At 37.0% G+C, this 17,257-nt stretch overlaps 7 protein-coding genes across 7 annotated transcripts; 4 read left to right on the top strand and 3 right to left on the bottom strand.

The window, feature by feature from the left end:
- Positions 1-825: 825 nt before the first annotated feature.
- Positions 826-7,154, bottom strand: DFA_00666 (uncharacterized protein; the record flags this gene model as incomplete). The annotated part of the gene is made up of 9 exons (XM_004358594.1): positions 826-2,177; positions 2,263-2,781; positions 2,853-3,377; positions 3,475-3,972; positions 4,051-4,890; positions 5,103-5,193; positions 5,694-6,145; positions 6,680-6,808; positions 6,956-7,154. 9 exons carry the CDS (start codon positions 7,152-7,154, stop codon positions 826-828), a joined length of 4,605 nt encoding a protein of 1,534 aa, XP_004358651.1.
- Positions 7,155-8,201: 1,047 nt separating this feature from the next.
- Positions 8,202-8,653, top strand: DFA_00665 (glycogen synthase; the record flags this gene model as incomplete). The annotated part of the gene is made up of 3 exons (XM_004358593.1): positions 8,202-8,381; positions 8,457-8,587; positions 8,626-8,653. 3 exons carry the CDS (start codon positions 8,202-8,204, stop codon positions 8,651-8,653), a joined length of 339 nt encoding a protein of 112 aa, XP_004358650.1.
- A 497-nt stretch (positions 8,654-9,150) lies between these two features.
- On the bottom strand, positions 9,151-9,261 carry DFA_00664 (uncharacterized protein; the record flags this gene model as incomplete). Its single annotated transcript, XM_004358592.1, has 1 exon — positions 9,151-9,261. One exon carries the CDS (start codon positions 9,259-9,261, stop codon positions 9,151-9,153), a length of 111 nt encoding a protein of 36 aa, XP_004358649.1.
- Positions 9,262-9,392: 131 nt separating this feature from the next.
- On the top strand, positions 9,393-10,934 carry glcS (glycogen synthase; the record flags this gene model as incomplete). The annotated part of the gene is made up of 1 exon (XM_004358591.1): positions 9,393-10,934. One exon carries the CDS (start codon positions 9,393-9,395, stop codon positions 10,932-10,934), a length of 1,542 nt encoding a protein of 513 aa, XP_004358648.1.
- Positions 10,935-11,194: 260 nt separating this feature from the next.
- DFA_00662 (prespore-specific protein) lies at positions 11,195-12,832 on the bottom strand (the record flags this gene model as incomplete). The annotated part of the gene is made up of 1 exon (XM_004358590.1): positions 11,195-12,832. The coding sequence occupies one exon, from the start codon at positions 12,830-12,832 to the stop codon at positions 11,195-11,197; it is 1,638 nt and encodes a 545-aa protein (XP_004358647.1).
- A 992-nt stretch (positions 12,833-13,824) lies between these two features.
- mrpl3 (ribosomal protein L3) lies at positions 13,825-14,928 on the top strand (the record flags this gene model as incomplete). Its single annotated transcript, XM_004358589.1, has 2 exons — positions 13,825-14,094; positions 14,197-14,928. 2 exons carry the CDS (start codon positions 13,825-13,827, stop codon positions 14,926-14,928), a joined length of 1,002 nt encoding a protein of 333 aa, XP_004358646.1.
- Positions 14,929-15,415: 487 nt separating this feature from the next.
- DFA_00660 (uncharacterized protein) lies at positions 15,416-17,151 on the top strand (the record flags this gene model as incomplete). The annotated part of the gene is made up of 5 exons (XM_004358588.1): positions 15,416-15,581; positions 15,707-16,393; positions 16,464-16,792; positions 16,865-16,981; positions 17,074-17,151. The coding sequence occupies 5 exons, from the start codon at positions 15,416-15,418 to the stop codon at positions 17,149-17,151; spliced, it is 1,377 nt and encodes a 458-aa protein (XP_004358645.1).
- Between the last annotated feature and the right edge of the window lie 106 nt (positions 17,152-17,257).

Raw genomic sequence — 17,257 nt, 5'->3', positions numbered from 1 at the left:
ACATAAACATAATTCTTGTTTCGATTCATTGTTGGATCGACTTTTGACCTCTGATTCATCATATCATATCATATGATTGATCTACTACTATAATACAATATATATGAACATACCTGTGATATACAATGATGATATCGATAGTACAATAAATAAGATTATTACATTGATTCGATGTTGTTGGTTATATTTACACCCCATTGTCAATGGCAGTGTGGTGATGTGTGATTGTAAAAGTATCTAAAAAAAAGTACTGTTTCTGATACTTAAGTATACTTCGTATTTATCAATCGATCAATCACTGACGATGATATTATACTACTACTACTTTTACTTTTACTTTTGTTCGACTACTACTCTAACTGTAACTGAATGCGTAGTGATACTTTTTTTGCAAAGTATTTTTATCTTTTTTGAATGATGCAAAAAATAAAACTACTATCAAGGTGTCGCGAATCGTTTAACTGGTGTTGGGGAGGCAACCCAATTCAATTCGACCTGACCTTGAGTTGAGAGGAGGAGGAACACAATCAGAAGTGGTGTTGTTTTTACACCCATGAATTAATTATACAACTGTTGGGAAAACAGAGATATTTGTCAGTTTTCTAGATATTTATTATCGTTGAATTCAATTCGTACCAACACACTTCAACTAGTACTCGCACCCCATTGCCAATGCAAGATACGAAAATAGATAATAGTTGGTTGATGTCATGACTTGAATTGGATGAGGTCATCCCGATGCAATAACCAGGATATTATTATTATTATTTGGAATAATAACATGTAACCCCCCCTTAGATTTATTATTTATTTGATTTATTTGATTTATGACTGATTATTATTATTGATGGATGATAATTTTTTAGCTAGGGTCTTTTGTTGTTGATGATTTCTTAGCTTTCTCTTGTAAAAGAGTGTTCCTGCAAATGTGATGGCTGCAAGTGCAGCAACTCCAACTACTACACCTACAATGATACGCCAGGTATTGTCGGGTTTGGAGCAACCGTCATTGGATGATTTGGAGGTGTCGAGCAAGAGGGAAAAGTTGGGATCAATGTCGACTTGGTTTTCAAAGTATGGAATGGCTGTGACGACAGTTGTGTTGGTTTCGGATTCTTGTACGAGGTAGTGATTGACTGAACGAGGGATAGAGTCGAGAACGACGCGTTTGACAAGTCTACCGTACAGTAGTTTGCCGTTGGCTTGACCAATATTGATAAAGTTGGATGTTGTACCATTGACCATTGCAATGGGATTGGAATCATCACTGGCACATTCTTCAGGTTGAGCATTGATACTAGTCCATAACTCTAGTGTTGATAACTGGCTATCCCAATTCCATTGAGATATTTCCATTGCATATTTGAACGACCCGATCTTGAGAAGGAACTCATCACCTGCAAATGACATTGGGTAAGAGTCTCCAACTGTCACATTAGGGATTGCTTCCAGTTGGATAAAGGTGATATTGATGACAGCGGCATACGAGGTTACATTGATAGCTGTGTATGTCCACGAACGTCTAATCACCGATCCATTGTTGGTTGGGTGTACCAGAGTATCATTGACTTGTTGGACGGGTTGCCATTTAATCGATGTCAACTCTAACACTTTGGCAACATTCATATCCAAATCACGTTCCAATAGTTTGTTAATTGTGAATGAGTATTTTACACCTCCTTTATCAATATCAATGCCTGGGTTTGATGGATTAGGTGTAATGATCACACCACCTCCACCATCTCCACCATCTCCACCACCGTCAGTTGGTACCTCACAATATTGACCATCCCAACCGTCTGCACACAGACATTCATGATTTGGACATGTACCATTACCTGAACAGTCCACTTCTGATCCAGCTGGTCTGCAACTATTGGTACCGTTAAAAGGTAGAGTAGTAGCATTACTAATGGTTCTTAAAACTTCAAAATCTGTGTTTTCAACAGTCACCATTACATAATAGAATGTATTGTCTGTCAAGTCATCAACCAAACATGAAAGGTTCAAACTATTACTAGCAGCGCCACCCAAACAAACTCTAGCCCAATGATCATTATCAATAGACAAGAATACATGGTATTTAGTTTCATCTGGCACACCTCCACTTGACTCTGTCCAATTTACATAAATTGATCCTGTCTTTCCAATTGCTGTTACTAAAACTGGTGTTGTTGCTAATAATAAATAATAATAATAATTATGTTAATATTTATATATATATTTATATGTCTATATTTTAATTTAAATGTTTTAACATACGAGGATAAGAGAAATAAGATTTTGAATTTGATGAAACAAAGTTATCATTTTTAACAATGATTGTAAAGTTGTAATATAATCCATCGGTAATTGAATTATATAAACAATTGTTAATAGCAATATTGGGACAAATATTGGTTCCATTTAATAACACGTCAAATAGAGATAGGCCTGGAACACCATCATTTTCGGTCCATGAAATATTAAGAGTGGTTGGTGATACTCTTGAAAACGAGATGATTGGTGGCGAGGTTGGTTGATACAATGAAGGAGTTGAAGATACAGTATTGGAAACTTCACCATTATTGGTTACAAAGATTGAAATAACTGGTGATGATCCAGAAGTTAAACCAGAAACTCTACAGAATGGTCCTTGTTTACATGATGCAGTTGCAATATCTGATCCAGCAACATTAATTGTAAAACTATTACCTCCTGCTGTACCACCAATAGATGAATAAGTAAATTCAACCCAAGTTGTACCAATATCTCCTACTACAATTGGATTCATTGTTGGGACTAAAAAAATAAATTAAATATTAAATAATTAAAATCCAAAATATATATTAATTCAATATATTTATACATACAATTTGTAACAAGAACATTGATTGATTTTGAAATTAATAAACCGTCGTTGGTTGCAGTGACTGTAACATTGTAGGTTTTTGGTGGAAGGGATATAATAGTACATGCACCTTCGGTGGCTGGACAGCTAGGGGCGGAAATACTGTCAACTAAAACTTGGTAGATTGTTTTTAAAGGGATACCATTCGAACTTGAATACGTTACTCTAAATGATGAACTTGTTTGTAGGGATGGTGTAACAACAAGGGTGCTGACACTATCATATAGTTTTTGATTTGCTGTACCTTGTGTAGCAGATGTTTCACCACTGTTGGAAGATGTGATGCTAATGGCTGGTGTTGAACCTGCAGTCAATCCACCAACATAACAATTGGTAGATCCTGAACAAGTAGAGTTTGTACTCAATATTCCATTGACTCGAATAGCAAATGTATTGGCACCAATCACTCTACCATCATTTGATGAATAGCTAAATGTTAACCATGTAGTTCCATAATTTACAATATTTACTGGTCCCATTGTTGGTACTATAAAGAAAGAAAAAAAATAGAAATAGAAATAAAAGTAATTATAAATATAAATATTGATAGATTTGGATTATTATTTTTTTGTTTTGTTTCATACAAGTCCAAAAGTTTTTAACAAAATTGGGTGAAGTTGCAGTATACCCATCATTGGTTGCAGATGCTGAAAAAGTATAAACAGTTCCATAGACAAGACCGGGAATTGTACATGATGAAGTTATGCATGAAGCTTGAACGACGTTGTTGAGTCTGAGTTGGTAGATGGTAGCTCCATAACCACCAGTCACTGCATACGATACGGTAAGAGATGTGCTGGTTTGAGCGTTGATTGAAACGGATGGGGTGTCAATAATATTGGCAGTGGTAGTGGTGAAACTCAATGGTGCAGAGGTCGTACCGGCATTGGTGACGGTCACACTGACAGTGTATTGTGTATTTGGATTTAATCCAGTGGCAGTACATGTAGTCACACCCGAACAAGTTGGATATTGTGTTCCACCAACAGTCACTGTATAAGTACCTCCAGTACTACTAGAATAAGTAAATGCTATGGTTTTAGTTGTTACAGTTCCTGGTGTTAATGTTGACATTGTTGCAACTAAATAAAATAAAATAAATAGTTAGTGTCATGTTGAAATATTAAATATATTATATTTTATAAGTTGAGGGGACATACGAAGTGGAAGGGTAAAGGCACCTGATTGACCTGTTATAGGACCGCCAGATACGATAGTGTCTCCGTTGGCTGACACGACGATTGTGCAACTCTGACCTCTAGCTGCGGATGGAATGGCGAGGGTGGCAGTTGGTGTGGCTGGGTTAATCGAAGTGGCCATTGGGTATTGACCAGCTGGACAGCTGAGCGTGGCAGTGTAGTAAAAGATGGAACCACCGATATTCGACGAAAAGGTAGTGAGCGATACATCGTTTAGGGTGTTGGTTGCACCGACCGATGATATACCTAGTGCTGGGAACACTTGTCCCCATGTATACCCACCATCGACACTTGAACATGTAGATGGAGATGTAAATACATTGGTACCCATTACAGTACCACATCCGGCATAATAATATCCAAACCCGATTTGAGTGGTTTGATAGGCCCTGATATAGATACCAGCACCTCTGTTTGATGGTAACATGACACATGCATTGATTCTATCAATACTTCTTTCATTTTCGTAGTTTAAACAATCACTTGATGGGTTTGGCGACCTAATACGTTCGAATCCAAGGAATCCGGTGGCTGGTAGTGGAGGTACTGTACGTGTGATGACCTGCATAGATCCAGTACATCCAGAGTCGGCAGGGTAATTATAAGCGTAGTCTGGTGCTGCAAAACAACCTCCTTGACTGATTGCAAACGAAGCAGTACCACCAGACACAGTGTACCACCAATAGTCTGAACCACCGGCATAACACTGTCCTGCATAAAATGCATTTACTCTATTAATTGCTCCTGTACATCCTGCATTTGCATACTCTACTTCATAAATCCATTGACCTCTACAACTAACTATAAATAATAATAATAATACAAATAATTTTACAAAGTACATTGATAAAATAAACTAATTAATTTTTTTCTTGTTTAAAAAAAATAAATTATCTCCAAATTCTCTGTATCTCTCTTTTTTCTTTTCTTTCTATTTGTCTTTTAGATAATGAAACAATAAATTGTGGGGAGGTTGAGGGTTGAACAAGTTGCTTTCCACTACACGGTTTTACATGATGGAAAACAACCATCTTCCTTTTGATATCCTTGTTTGTTGTGTGATTGACTATAAATGCGCCAAAATAACTTGATCGTTATAATCATCTAGATAATTCAATGATTCAGACCACAATCCAACAAAAGACTCCTTCCAACTGACGCCAAGAGAACATAGAACCCTTGTCCTGTGACTTGAAAATTGGCAAAAACGAGAACTTAGAAACGCGCAAACATTAAACTTTAACGTTAAAAACCAAATATCTATTTTTTGCGAGCTTAAAATGTCTTGGCAAAATACAACCAACGTCAGTCGATAGGGTTACAATTTCTTATTGGCGGATTGATGTTTCGGATACCGCGTGACGAGAAATTCATGAGACGTAAAGACGTGACGACAAATTTAAAAGGTGCGAAGATTATTATTATTATTATTTTTTTAAAAAAAGAAATAATTAAATTATTTTTGTTTGTTTTGTTATAATAACTCTAACTTTACTTGCTTTATAATTTACTTTGTATTATATTTCTTCCTATGTTGATTTGTTTGATGGATAAAAATATTCTTGGTTATTTAAAAATGGTCTGAGTATTTTTGGGATCAATACAGATCCATCCTTTTGTTGATTGTTTTCGAGGATGGCTAGGATGATACGTGGGATGGCAATGGCAGTACCATTGAGTGTGTGAACAAAGTGAGAGTCGGCGTCTGCGTGAAGATGGTGTTTGATGTTGAGACGACGGCTCTGGTAGTCGGTGCAGTTGCTGGTGCTAGAGATCTCGCCATATCCATTGCGACTGGGTATCCATACTTCAATGTCAAACTTTCGGTAGGCGGGTGCTCCCAAGTCGCCCGTAGGCATATCGAGCACGCGGAAGGGGAGTTCGAGCTCATTAAACATTTCGATTTGCGTGTCGAGGAGCTCGCGGTGGATACGGTCGCTGTCCTGTTCGTTGGCAAGGACAAACATCTCGACTTTGGAGAACTGGTGTACACGGTAGATACCGCGGTTGTTGGTGCCACCACCCACCTCACTACGGAAACAGTGTGAGAATCCCACTTGTTTGATGGGAAGTTTCGAGGTGGGTAGTGTCTGGTGTGCATACATACCCGCGAGTGGAATCTCGGCGGTCGCGGTCAAACACAGGTCGTGGTCGCGGAACCAGTACAATTGGGAGGCCGCACTTCTAGGCTGGAACCCGCACGCCTCTGCCAGAGACGGATGGATCACATCGGGTGTGATAACAGGCTCGAATCCAAGCTTATAATGCACCCTCTGGAACGCCCAGAATGACAGTGCCATCTCGAGCAACGCGCCCGGACCCGTCATATAGTAGAATCGGTTTCCGGCCGTATGGTTGGCCGACTCGAGCGCACCAATCATCTTGGCAATCTCCAAATGATCGCGTATGGGAAAGTCAAACTGTCTGATATGTCCATGGTGTCCGAGCAACACGGCACTCTCATCTTCGGCGCCAACCGGCACCTCTGGATGTGTCGCATTGGGGATACGCAGCGCTTCAGATGTCATCGACGACAACAAATCGTCATGTGTCTTTTCCATATCTGCCAATCGTGTCTTGATCGACTTGCCTTGCTCGACCAGCTGATCACGCTCTTCTCTTGTCAGCTTCTTATCTTTCATCTTGGTCGATGTCTCGTTTCTCTGCTTTCTAACACTATCAATGTCACGTTTGACCACTCTATATCGTTCGTACATATCTACCACATTATGTACATCTACATCTGACTTTCTATCAATCGCATTCTTTTGCAGATACTCTGCATTATCTCTAATGTATTGAAAGTTGAGTGTTGGTTTGAACTGAAACACCTGTGACTCTATCTCTTGATCTGATATATTATTACTTAAATTATTATTGATTGCTTTGTTATGACTATAGTATCTAACATTAACATTAGCATATTGTTGTGTCGTAGTAGTAATCGTTTCATTTATATTTGATGATTTGAAATGATTGTACAATGATGACTTGTTGTTGTTGCTGTTACAAGTAACAACATTCTTATTACTATTGGCAATATGTACTAATCTTCTCAACATCATCTTTCTCTCTCTTATCCTCTTCTATCTATCTTTCATTCATCGGAAATTGAAAGCGAAATGAAATGAATGATCATTATCATCTCATCAAACTTCACGATTTTGAACAAACACCCAAAATTTAATTTGTCTCAGAGAGACACCTCTCCACCCAGGTCCAGTACTCAATTTATTTATAGTGAAGCAATCCCCCGAATGAATCAGCGTCATCATTATTCTGCTTGGGTTTGGAATGTTCCACTCTAGTCTAGTTCATGTTTTATTAAAAATCGGGAACTGCATTATTACCAAAAAGGTGAAAACTAGCGATACACACATAAATAATATCAGGAATGTGTGGGTGGGTGTGCAATTGGGTAGGGTTTAGAATCATTCGCTTGGTTTCACCTTTCTCACACACACAGTCGGTTATTTATTTGGAAAGAAAAAAGTGTAGGACAACCAACAGATACAGTGAGATATACTGCCATACCATAGTACTACTATACTATACTATATACTACTCACTCATTTTTATAACAAACAATAAACTATTCTAACTAAATCAAAATAATTAATAGTTTCATGTAAGATTCATTTATCATAATCACAATAATAATAATAATAATAATATATAATAATAATCATATTTAATATAAATAACTTGATGTTTCTCTCTTTTCATCCTTCATCTTCATCTTCATCTTCATCTTCCTCTTTGACTTTAGTTAAATTAAAAACCATATATACATATATTTTTGCTAAAACCATAGCTATTAACAACCCGACAGACACGATATTTTATTGATAAAAATTTAATTTATATCTTTCTTCCTCTTTTTGTCTAATCTATCTAACTTATCTTTCTCATTCATTCATTCATTCATTCATCTTTCCTTTTTTAATGTATACAAATAATAATAATAATAATAATAATATAAAATCATTTGAAAGTTACTTACAAAGTAATTCCTCTCTCATAGTCATAATAATATAATATACTTTATATTTATATATATCTAGAGAATGATGATATTTGGTACACCAAATAGCACCTTTTTAGATAACGCAATGTCACAATTAAGGGTGACAGGTAGTTCTTCAGCATCACCTCTATCCTTTTCATCTTCGATACCTGCACCTACAGCTATCCCACAACAAGCATCTACTGAAGTGGCACTGTTTGATATCAGTTGGGAAGTTTGTAAAAAGGTTGGTGGTATCTATACCGTATTGAAATCTAAAGCTCCAGTATGTTTAAACATATAAATACAAATGACTGATCAATCGATTCACTTATTAACTTAATTAATTTACCTATTTAAGATTACAGTTGAAGAATATAAAAGTAGATATGCATTAATTGGACCATATAATTCAGAGACTGCAGCAACTGAATTCGAACCATTGACACCTGGACCATTGACACAACCGGTCATTGACAATATGATGAAAAAGTATGGCATTCAAGTACACTTTGGCAAATGGTTGATAGAGTCTTATCCAAAGGTATTCTTGATTGATTTGAAGAGTTCACATCATAAATTGGGCGAATGGAGATGGGACCTGATGAGCGGGTTCGAGCAACCAGGCGACACTGAGGCCAACGACTGCATCATCTTTGGATACCAGACGGCACTGTTGTTGAAAGAGTTTGCAGAGTTGGCACCAGACGAGAAGTTTATCGCCCACTTTCACGAGTGGCAGGCGGCCATTGGGCTGATCCTACTGCGCAAGTGGCGTGTGCAACCTGTAGCGACCATATTCACGACACATGCAACTCTGCTCGGACGGTATTTGAGTGCGGGTGGTGTCGACCTCTACAACCAGATGCAGCAGCTAAATATGGACTATGAAGCGAGCAAGCGTGGTATATACCACCGTCACTGGATCGAGAAGCGAGCAGCTGCCGACGCACACGTGTTTACGACGGTGAGCGAGATTACAGCATACGAGTCAGAGGCAGTGTTACAGCGCAAGGCAGATGTGATCCTACCCAACGGACTCAAACTGGACAAGTTTACAGCATTGCACGAGTTTCAAAACTTGCATGCCAAGCACAAGAATGTATTGCACGAGTTTGTAAGAGGACACTTTTACGGACACCAAGACTTTGATCTCGACAATACATTGTACTTTTTCACTGCTGGTCGGTCAGAGTATGTCAATAAAGGTGTTGATATGTATTTGGACGCGTTGAATGGACTCAACAAGATGCTGCAACAGGCCGGCTCGTCAACGACGGTCGTCTCCTTTATCATCATGCCATCCAAGACCAACAACTTTAACGTCGAGTCGCTCAAGGGTCAGTCGCACATTAGAGACATGCGTCGTACTTGCAATGCCGTTGTCGAGAGTATGGGAGACCGTCTGTTTGACGCAACATCACGTGGCAAAAACATCACCTTTGAAGAGTTGCTCACACAGGAAGACTTGATCATGCTCAAGCGTCGTATCTTTGCACTCAAGCAACGTCCCACTCTACCACCCATCGTCACTCACAACATGGTCGATGATCTCAACGACCCTATTCTCAACCATCTCCGTCGTATCAAGATGTTTAACGCACCACAAGACCGTGTCAAGATTATCTACCACCCCGAGTTTCTCAACTCCACCAATCCACTCATTCCCCTCGACTATACTGATTTTGTGCGTGCTTGCCATCTCGGTATCTTTGTGTCGTACTATGAGCCATGGGGATACACACCAAGCGAATGCACAGTACTAGGTGTGCCATCTGTCACATCCAATCTCACCGGTTTTGCCAACTATATGCGTCGTGGACTATCGGATCCAGACAGCAAGGGTATCTACATTGTCGACCGTCGTTTCAAGTCGCCTGAAGAGTCAGTCGACCAACTCACCCAATACCTATTCAACTTTTGTCAACTCGATCGTCGTCAACGTATCGAATTGAGAAACCGTACAGAGAAACTATCGGAATTGTTGGATTGGAGAACTTTGGGTAAATATTATGTTCAAGCAAGATCAATGGCTTTTGATCGTGCTTTCCCATCTCTATCAACAACAATTGATACGACCAGTACGACTACAACTACAACTACAACTAGTACAATTTCACCAACTACAACATTATTATCAACGACTCCATCATTATCAAATATGAGACCATCTTCTCCTTTGAATATTCCAACCATTACAACTACTCAACCAGCAGTAGTAGTTCAACCAACAGCAGTAGTTCAGCCAGTAGTCACTCAATCACAACCAATTGCCATTTCAACAACTGCTTCTGCTCCAAAGTCGACAACAAAACCAGAACCTGAAAAGGAAAAGGAAAAGATTGTTGTTGGATCATCACCAAAACAAATTCCATCAAATCCAACACCATCTTCAACTCCAACAAAGTCTGTCACTATTAATAATAATAATAACAGTAATAATAATAATAATAATAGTAGTAATAATGTACCCATTAAACCAACTGTAGTTACTTCCTCTTTTTCAACTCCATCTTCCACAACCACTTCTGTCACTGAATCAGCATCACCAGATATCACTGCTAAAAAGCCAACTACTACGAGTGCTGCGCCACCTGCTGCAGCTAATACCACTACTACCACTAAACCATCTACATCCTTGTTAACTGCCAGTTTATTGAGTCTTGGAAATAAACAACCCGTACAAGACCAATCAACCACTACAAAGCCACCGGTTTATCCAGCTACAACCGTCGTACAACCAACTGTAGTTCCTACCATCCTGAAAAAGGAGGAACCACAAGTCACACCATCATCTCCAATTAAATCTTCACCAGCTAAACCAATCATTAAAAAATAATTAATAATTAATAATTTAATGAATTACTCTTATAGTTTCGATTATATAATATTATTATCTATCAATTGTACCAACCCCCTAAACTATCCTTTTAGCGAAAAGGAAGTCCAAACATTCATTATTACTATTTTTATTAAATAAATAAATAATCATTTCCATCCTTGGAAACCAAAAAAAAAAAAATACTCGTACTGAGGATTAAAAGAATTATAAATATATTATATATTTCTTTATTTTATATTTATTATTTATTGTTTTGTTTAAAAAGAATCACCACCACCATTTGATACCATTGGAGGAGGACGTTTAATGATAAAGAAAACCAAAAAGACAGTTACGGACATCATGGTTGTACAAACCAAAGCAATGGGACCGTATGGATCGTAAAATGGGCCTTTTCCTTTGTTTAAGATTGCTTTACGACGAAGTCTAAAGATGACATAGGAATAGAGAAGGAATCCCAAGGCAATAACCCAAAGTGAAACACCAGTAAAGAGTGCCACGTTTTGAGTTCCAAAAAAGGTAATGATCGAAGTTCCAATAGCACCCAATGAAAATGTCAGTCCAACCCAACTCATCCAAGTTCTTTCATTTGAGAATAGCTTAGAGTCATCACTCAAGACCTTTCTCCATACTTGAATCTTTTGGGGTTTTCTGTCAATGTCTATTGATACATTGGCATTGTTATTAAATGGTTTGGGAAGTGAATAGGGAGGGGCAAGAGGATCGGTTTGAAGATCATTATTGTTGATTGACCCTTTGTGAAGTATGGCAAGTGGATTGTTTCGTTTGGTTAATCCTTCTTTCTTTTCGTGCTCTTTTACTTTTTTCTTTTTCTTTTTAATGATTTTAGTTGGCGGAGGTGGTAATAATGGTGGATTATCATTATTGGTTGTTCCCGTTCCACCAACAACTGTAGTTGTAGTTGTATTTGGATCAAAGTCAAATAATTGTCCATGAATATTACTATTATTATTATTATTATTGTTTGGAGTAACACCAATATTTTGATTATTACTTGTTGTTGATGATGATATGAATGGTTCAGGGGATGACCTTTGATTGGTTATTTGAGCTCCAGATTGTGTAGGTGATGGTATAAAGATTGGTTGTTGTAATTGCATTTGTCTTTGATCTTCCAGTAATTGTTGTTTCTTTAGTTTCTTTTCTTCTTTTTTCTTTTTCTTTTTTTCCTTTTTCTCTTTTTTCAATCTCTTTCTTTCTTCTTGATCCAGCATGTTGTGTTGGTCGTCATCTTCATCATCGTCGTCTTCATCGGTGGTTGTGGCAGTTCCCCCACTATCTTGTTGTTGCTGTTGACTCTTTCCTACATCTTCTCTGGCTTGTTGTTTCTTTTTCTTTTCCTTTTTGTTCTTTTTGTCTTTTTTCTTCTTTCCAGGGGTGCCACCACCGCTGTCATTGTGATCACTTTCACCGCCACTACTACTTGAATGTTCATGATCACTTTTGGAATGATGACCAATATTTGGACTATTAGAATAGGATAAATTCATGGGAGAAACTGGAGTACTATATGAATGATGAGGAGGTGACGTTGACCGACTAGTTTTATTGGAAAGAGGTGAGGAAATAGGAAGAGGAGGATGAGTACTAGACGTTGACTCTGTATAAATTTCACGATCGTCATTTTCCTCTTTTACATCCTGTTCTTCCTCTTTTGTTTTTCCCTCCTCCTCCTCATTTATTTCAGACATCTCACCCTCTTCTTCTTCTTCTTCTTTTGTTGGCAGGTGATGATCATCTTGATCGTCTTCATCATCTTCATCGTCAATAGATATGAAAGGAAAGGAAGGTGGTGATGATTTTTCAGTCATCTCTTCTTCCTCCTCATTATCCTCTATTTGCTCGTTCTTTTGCAATTTACCATCATCCTCCATTATTTATGATTTATTATTATTTGTTTTGGAGGAGGGGGTGTTGTCTCTACGAGTAGTAGTATAATAGATGTAACGTTCTAGAGTTGTAAGATGATGAGTTGTTTGATTGCTTGCTTTGGACAAGTGGTTGAATTTAAGACTTCCTTTCCTTTTGTATGAATATAGGCAATCTATTATTATTATTATTATTCTACACACTTATTCTTCTTATTCTTCTCCCCTCTATCTCTCTCTCTCTCTCTGTCTTTGTTGTGTATTTACTTCTATTTCTATATTTATGATTATCTGTTTGTTGTTGTTTTCCCACACTACAATAAATGTATTCAGTATGGGTGTGAGTAAGTGTGTTTAATAATTCGCTCTTCTTTTGATGAAGAACCCCTAATATTAAATTAATTTAATTTAATTTATTGCAGCAGCCAGCAGTTTCCAAAAAAAGAAATATATAAAAAAAATGAATACTTTTTGGTAGAAACATAAATGAGTGAATGAATGTCTTTTATCTACCTCTATAACATAATAATAAAAAGAAATCTTGCTTTGTTATCTTGTCACAAAAGACAAATAAGACAGATATCTTTCTTTCTTTCTTTCACAATGAGTGAGAGATGTGTGGTGACGAGATATACAGATAATAATGATAATAATAATATATCTCCATTCTAAATATAAATAATTATGATACTATATTGTATTCGTTCATGTTTAAAGGGTAATATCTCTCTTTTATAAACAATAAATAATTATATATCATTATCTGAACATTCTTTCGTTGTTTGTAATGAACTTGAAAGAGTCGAGAGACGAATAATTGTTTTTTTTGAATTTTTGTAGTTTTTTTTTCGTTTGATCATTGTGCTTTGATAATATGAGAGAGTGTCAGATTAGCAACACTCTAAACTAGTATAGATCTTTATAGTGATTGATTATTGGATAGTATAGTAGCACGAGTACAATACAACACAATCAACCACAAACACTAGTAGATAGATATGAACAGTTTAATATCAAGAGTCAAGTTACTCAACGTAGCTTGCAACAATGCAAATATCATAGCCTCTGGTAGAATGGGCAAAGGGTTTGCAGGTACTACATATATTCCTAAACCAGCTTTTGGTCAAAAGCCACCCGAACCACCCTTCCTCAAGGACCCAACCAACGGTTGGAACTATAGAACACACAGAGTAGGAGCAATTGGCAAGAAGTTGGGTATGACCACCGTCTATGTCGACCATGTTGCTATCCCTGTCACAGTTATAGAGGTAAAGAATGAAAGAAAGAAGAAGAAGATGATAATAGAAGAACATACAACTTATTATTATTATGTTTATTATGTTTATTATTTTGTTATATATATATTTTAGTTACCTGATAATCAAGTAGTACAAGTAAAGAGAAAAGTAAATGATGGTAGTAACGCAGTACAGGTTGGAGCAGGAGAGATTAAATTGAAAAATATTGGAGGTACGTTGAAAGGCCACTTTGCAAAGGCCGACGTCCCACCCAAACGTGTAGTGATGGAGTTTAAGGTGACCAAGGGTGGATTCATGGATGTTGGCACATCGATCGATGCACGTCACTTTGTACCGGGACAACTTGTCAAGGTACAGGGCACTAGCACCGGTAAGGGATTTGCTGGTGGCATGAAGAGATGGAATTTCAGTGGTTTGTTGGCCACTCATGGTGTCTCCAAGACTCATCGTTCAATTGGTTCAACCGGTTGTCGTCAGACCCCCGGTCGTGTGTTCAAGGGCAAGAAGATGCCCGGTCGTCTCGGTGGCCAAAGCAGCACCGTCAACAACCTCCAAGTGGTCAAGATCAACTCGGAGCTCAACGTCATCATGGTCAAGGGTGCCGTGCCGGGCAAGAACGGCGGCTACCTCCGTGTCACCGACTCACGTTCCAACGTCTGGAAGCAATCACCACCCTTCCCAACCTACATTGCACAACCAGGTGAACTCGACGTCGAACTCACCATCGAGAAACCAAACATCAAGCACCCACAAGTTGTACAGACCGCTCTCCCAGTATCCCTCGATCCCCTTTTACTCAAAATCAACCGCGAATCAAATGAAGTCGTTTTCCCACAACTCTAAAATACAGATATATATATAAATTAAACATTAATAAAACAAAATCTTAAAAATAATAATAGATACATTCACAATCCTCTTCTTTCTTTTTTTTTTTTGATCCAACGTGCCATCGACGGGTCTCTGGGTGTGGCATCCAAATGCAGCAGCACGTCAATCCCTTTTATTCGCGTGTACTTCAAATCAAGAGAGTCAAAGAAAAAATTGTGAAAAAAAGAAAAGAAAAGTTAATATCAAAAAGGAGGTGCCAACTTGTTTTTCAACAACTAACAAACAAACAAACAAATACAACAACAACAACAAACAAATACTATACTTTTAACCTTTACATACATACATAACTCAACATACATAACACATTTAGAATACTATCTATCTATTATTACCATCACTTCACCTCTACCCCCCCCCTCATTTAAATATATTAAATATTAATAACACATTTAGATTAGATAGTACCAACGATAACTACTATAACAATACTGACAACATGGACCAATTTACAACCACTTCATCATCTGACAATGAACTAGACAACACTTCGGCATTCCATCTTCATGAATTATCAAAAGATGTAGATGAGAGTGACGGAGAGGATAACATTAGTGACGACGAAGACGATAAGAACAATATTAACCATTCTTTAAAGAATAAAGGTATATAGAAAAAGAGATAGATAGATGGAGATAGATAGAGATAGAGAGAGAGAGATATATTAAAAAAAAGAATATATGAATCTAACCACAAATATCTTTTCCCTATTTGATATCTATATCTATAGTAAATTCAACTTCAAATAATAATGCAAAGTCACAATTATCATCATCTTCATCATCGACTACAACCCTAGCTAGTAATGATGTACCATTCTCTAGAATATTTGTTATCTGTGGAAAAGATGTGACAGAGAATCAATTGGCAGTTGCTTTCCAACCATTTGGAACAACTGAAATCAAGATTGTAGTTGACAAGGATACCCGTGAATCAAAGGGCTATGCCTATATCAAATATCAAAAGGCATCATCTGCTGCACTTGCAATTGAAAAAATGAATGGAACCATCTTATCTATCTCTAACAATAATGGAACCAATAGTACTACTACTTCTACTACTAGCACTACAACCACAACAAACAACAACAATACTACTACTACCACTGATGACAAATCACCTACTGCTGCTGGAGTACCTTTAAAGGTTATGATTGCAGAGGTTAAGGGACAAAAGTCAAAGGTACCACCTTCGACCGATCCAGAAGATTCTCCACCAAACTCTAGACTCTTTGTCATTTGTAAAAAGGACGTTAGTGAAGCTGACCTTACCAACAGATTCAAGGAATTTGGAAACCTTGAACATGTAAAGATTGTTCGTGAAAGAGATACTCACGAATCAAAAGGTTATGCTTTTGTAAAGTTTTCTAAAAGTTCAACTGCTGCTTTGGCAATGGAAACAATTAATGAATCTGATGGTAAAAAAAAAAACAAATAATTATGAAACACTTTGGATTACTAATCAAACATCCTTATTATTAAATTTAGATAAATCATTAAAAATTATTATTGCTTTACCAAAAGGTAAAACCAATAATACAAAGCCAGAAGCAACAGCAACACCATTAGCTCAACCATTCCCAATGATTGGAAATCCATATCAATTCCAAAACGAATTCCCAAATCCATATTTCCCAACCATCTCTAGACAAAGATTATTTGTTGTTTGTCACAAATCTGTAACTCAAGAAAATCTTTATAAACTATTTTCCAGATACCCTGGCATGGAATATTGTGATCTTAAAAAGGATAAAACTACCAACAAATCAAAAGGTTTTGCATATGTTAATTATAGTACTCCTCAAGCCGCTTTACTTGTAAGATCAGAAAAAAAACAAAAAGGAGATTATAATATAGTTCTATTCTAACTATTCAATCTTTTTTTTTAGGCTAAAAATGAGTTGAATGGTATTAAATATCCATCAGGATATTCCTTAAAGGTTGTATTTGCTGAACCATTAGGTATTAAACAAGCTCCACAATCTATTGATCCAACCATTTCATCAGTATGTGTTTAAAACAAATAATATAGATATCTATTTCAACACTACTTGGAAATACTTATTCTTTTTTTTTTTTTTCTTTTTTTCTTTTCTAGATTCAAAATAGTTTTGCTCAAATGCCATTTACTAGAAGAAATTCAAATAATGACAATAGAAAGCGACAAAAGATTTAAAGATCTCCTGTATTATTATTATTATTTTATTGGAGCGTTTCTTTTTTTTTTCAAACGTAAACAGGAACACTTTCAACCCAAACCATCATTCAAATACGACGATCGC

Source organism: Cavenderia fasciculata (assembly GCF_000203815.1).
Source record: "Cavenderia fasciculata unplaced genomic scaffold Scf_Dfasci-F-a-25c12.r2-5, whole genome shotgun sequence".
NCBI classification, from domain to species: domain Eukaryota; phylum Evosea; class Eumycetozoa; order Acytosteliales; family Cavenderiaceae; genus Cavenderia; species Cavenderia fasciculata.
Note: the sequence above shows the minus strand (reverse complement) of the source record. Positions and strands in the feature narration are given on the sequence as shown.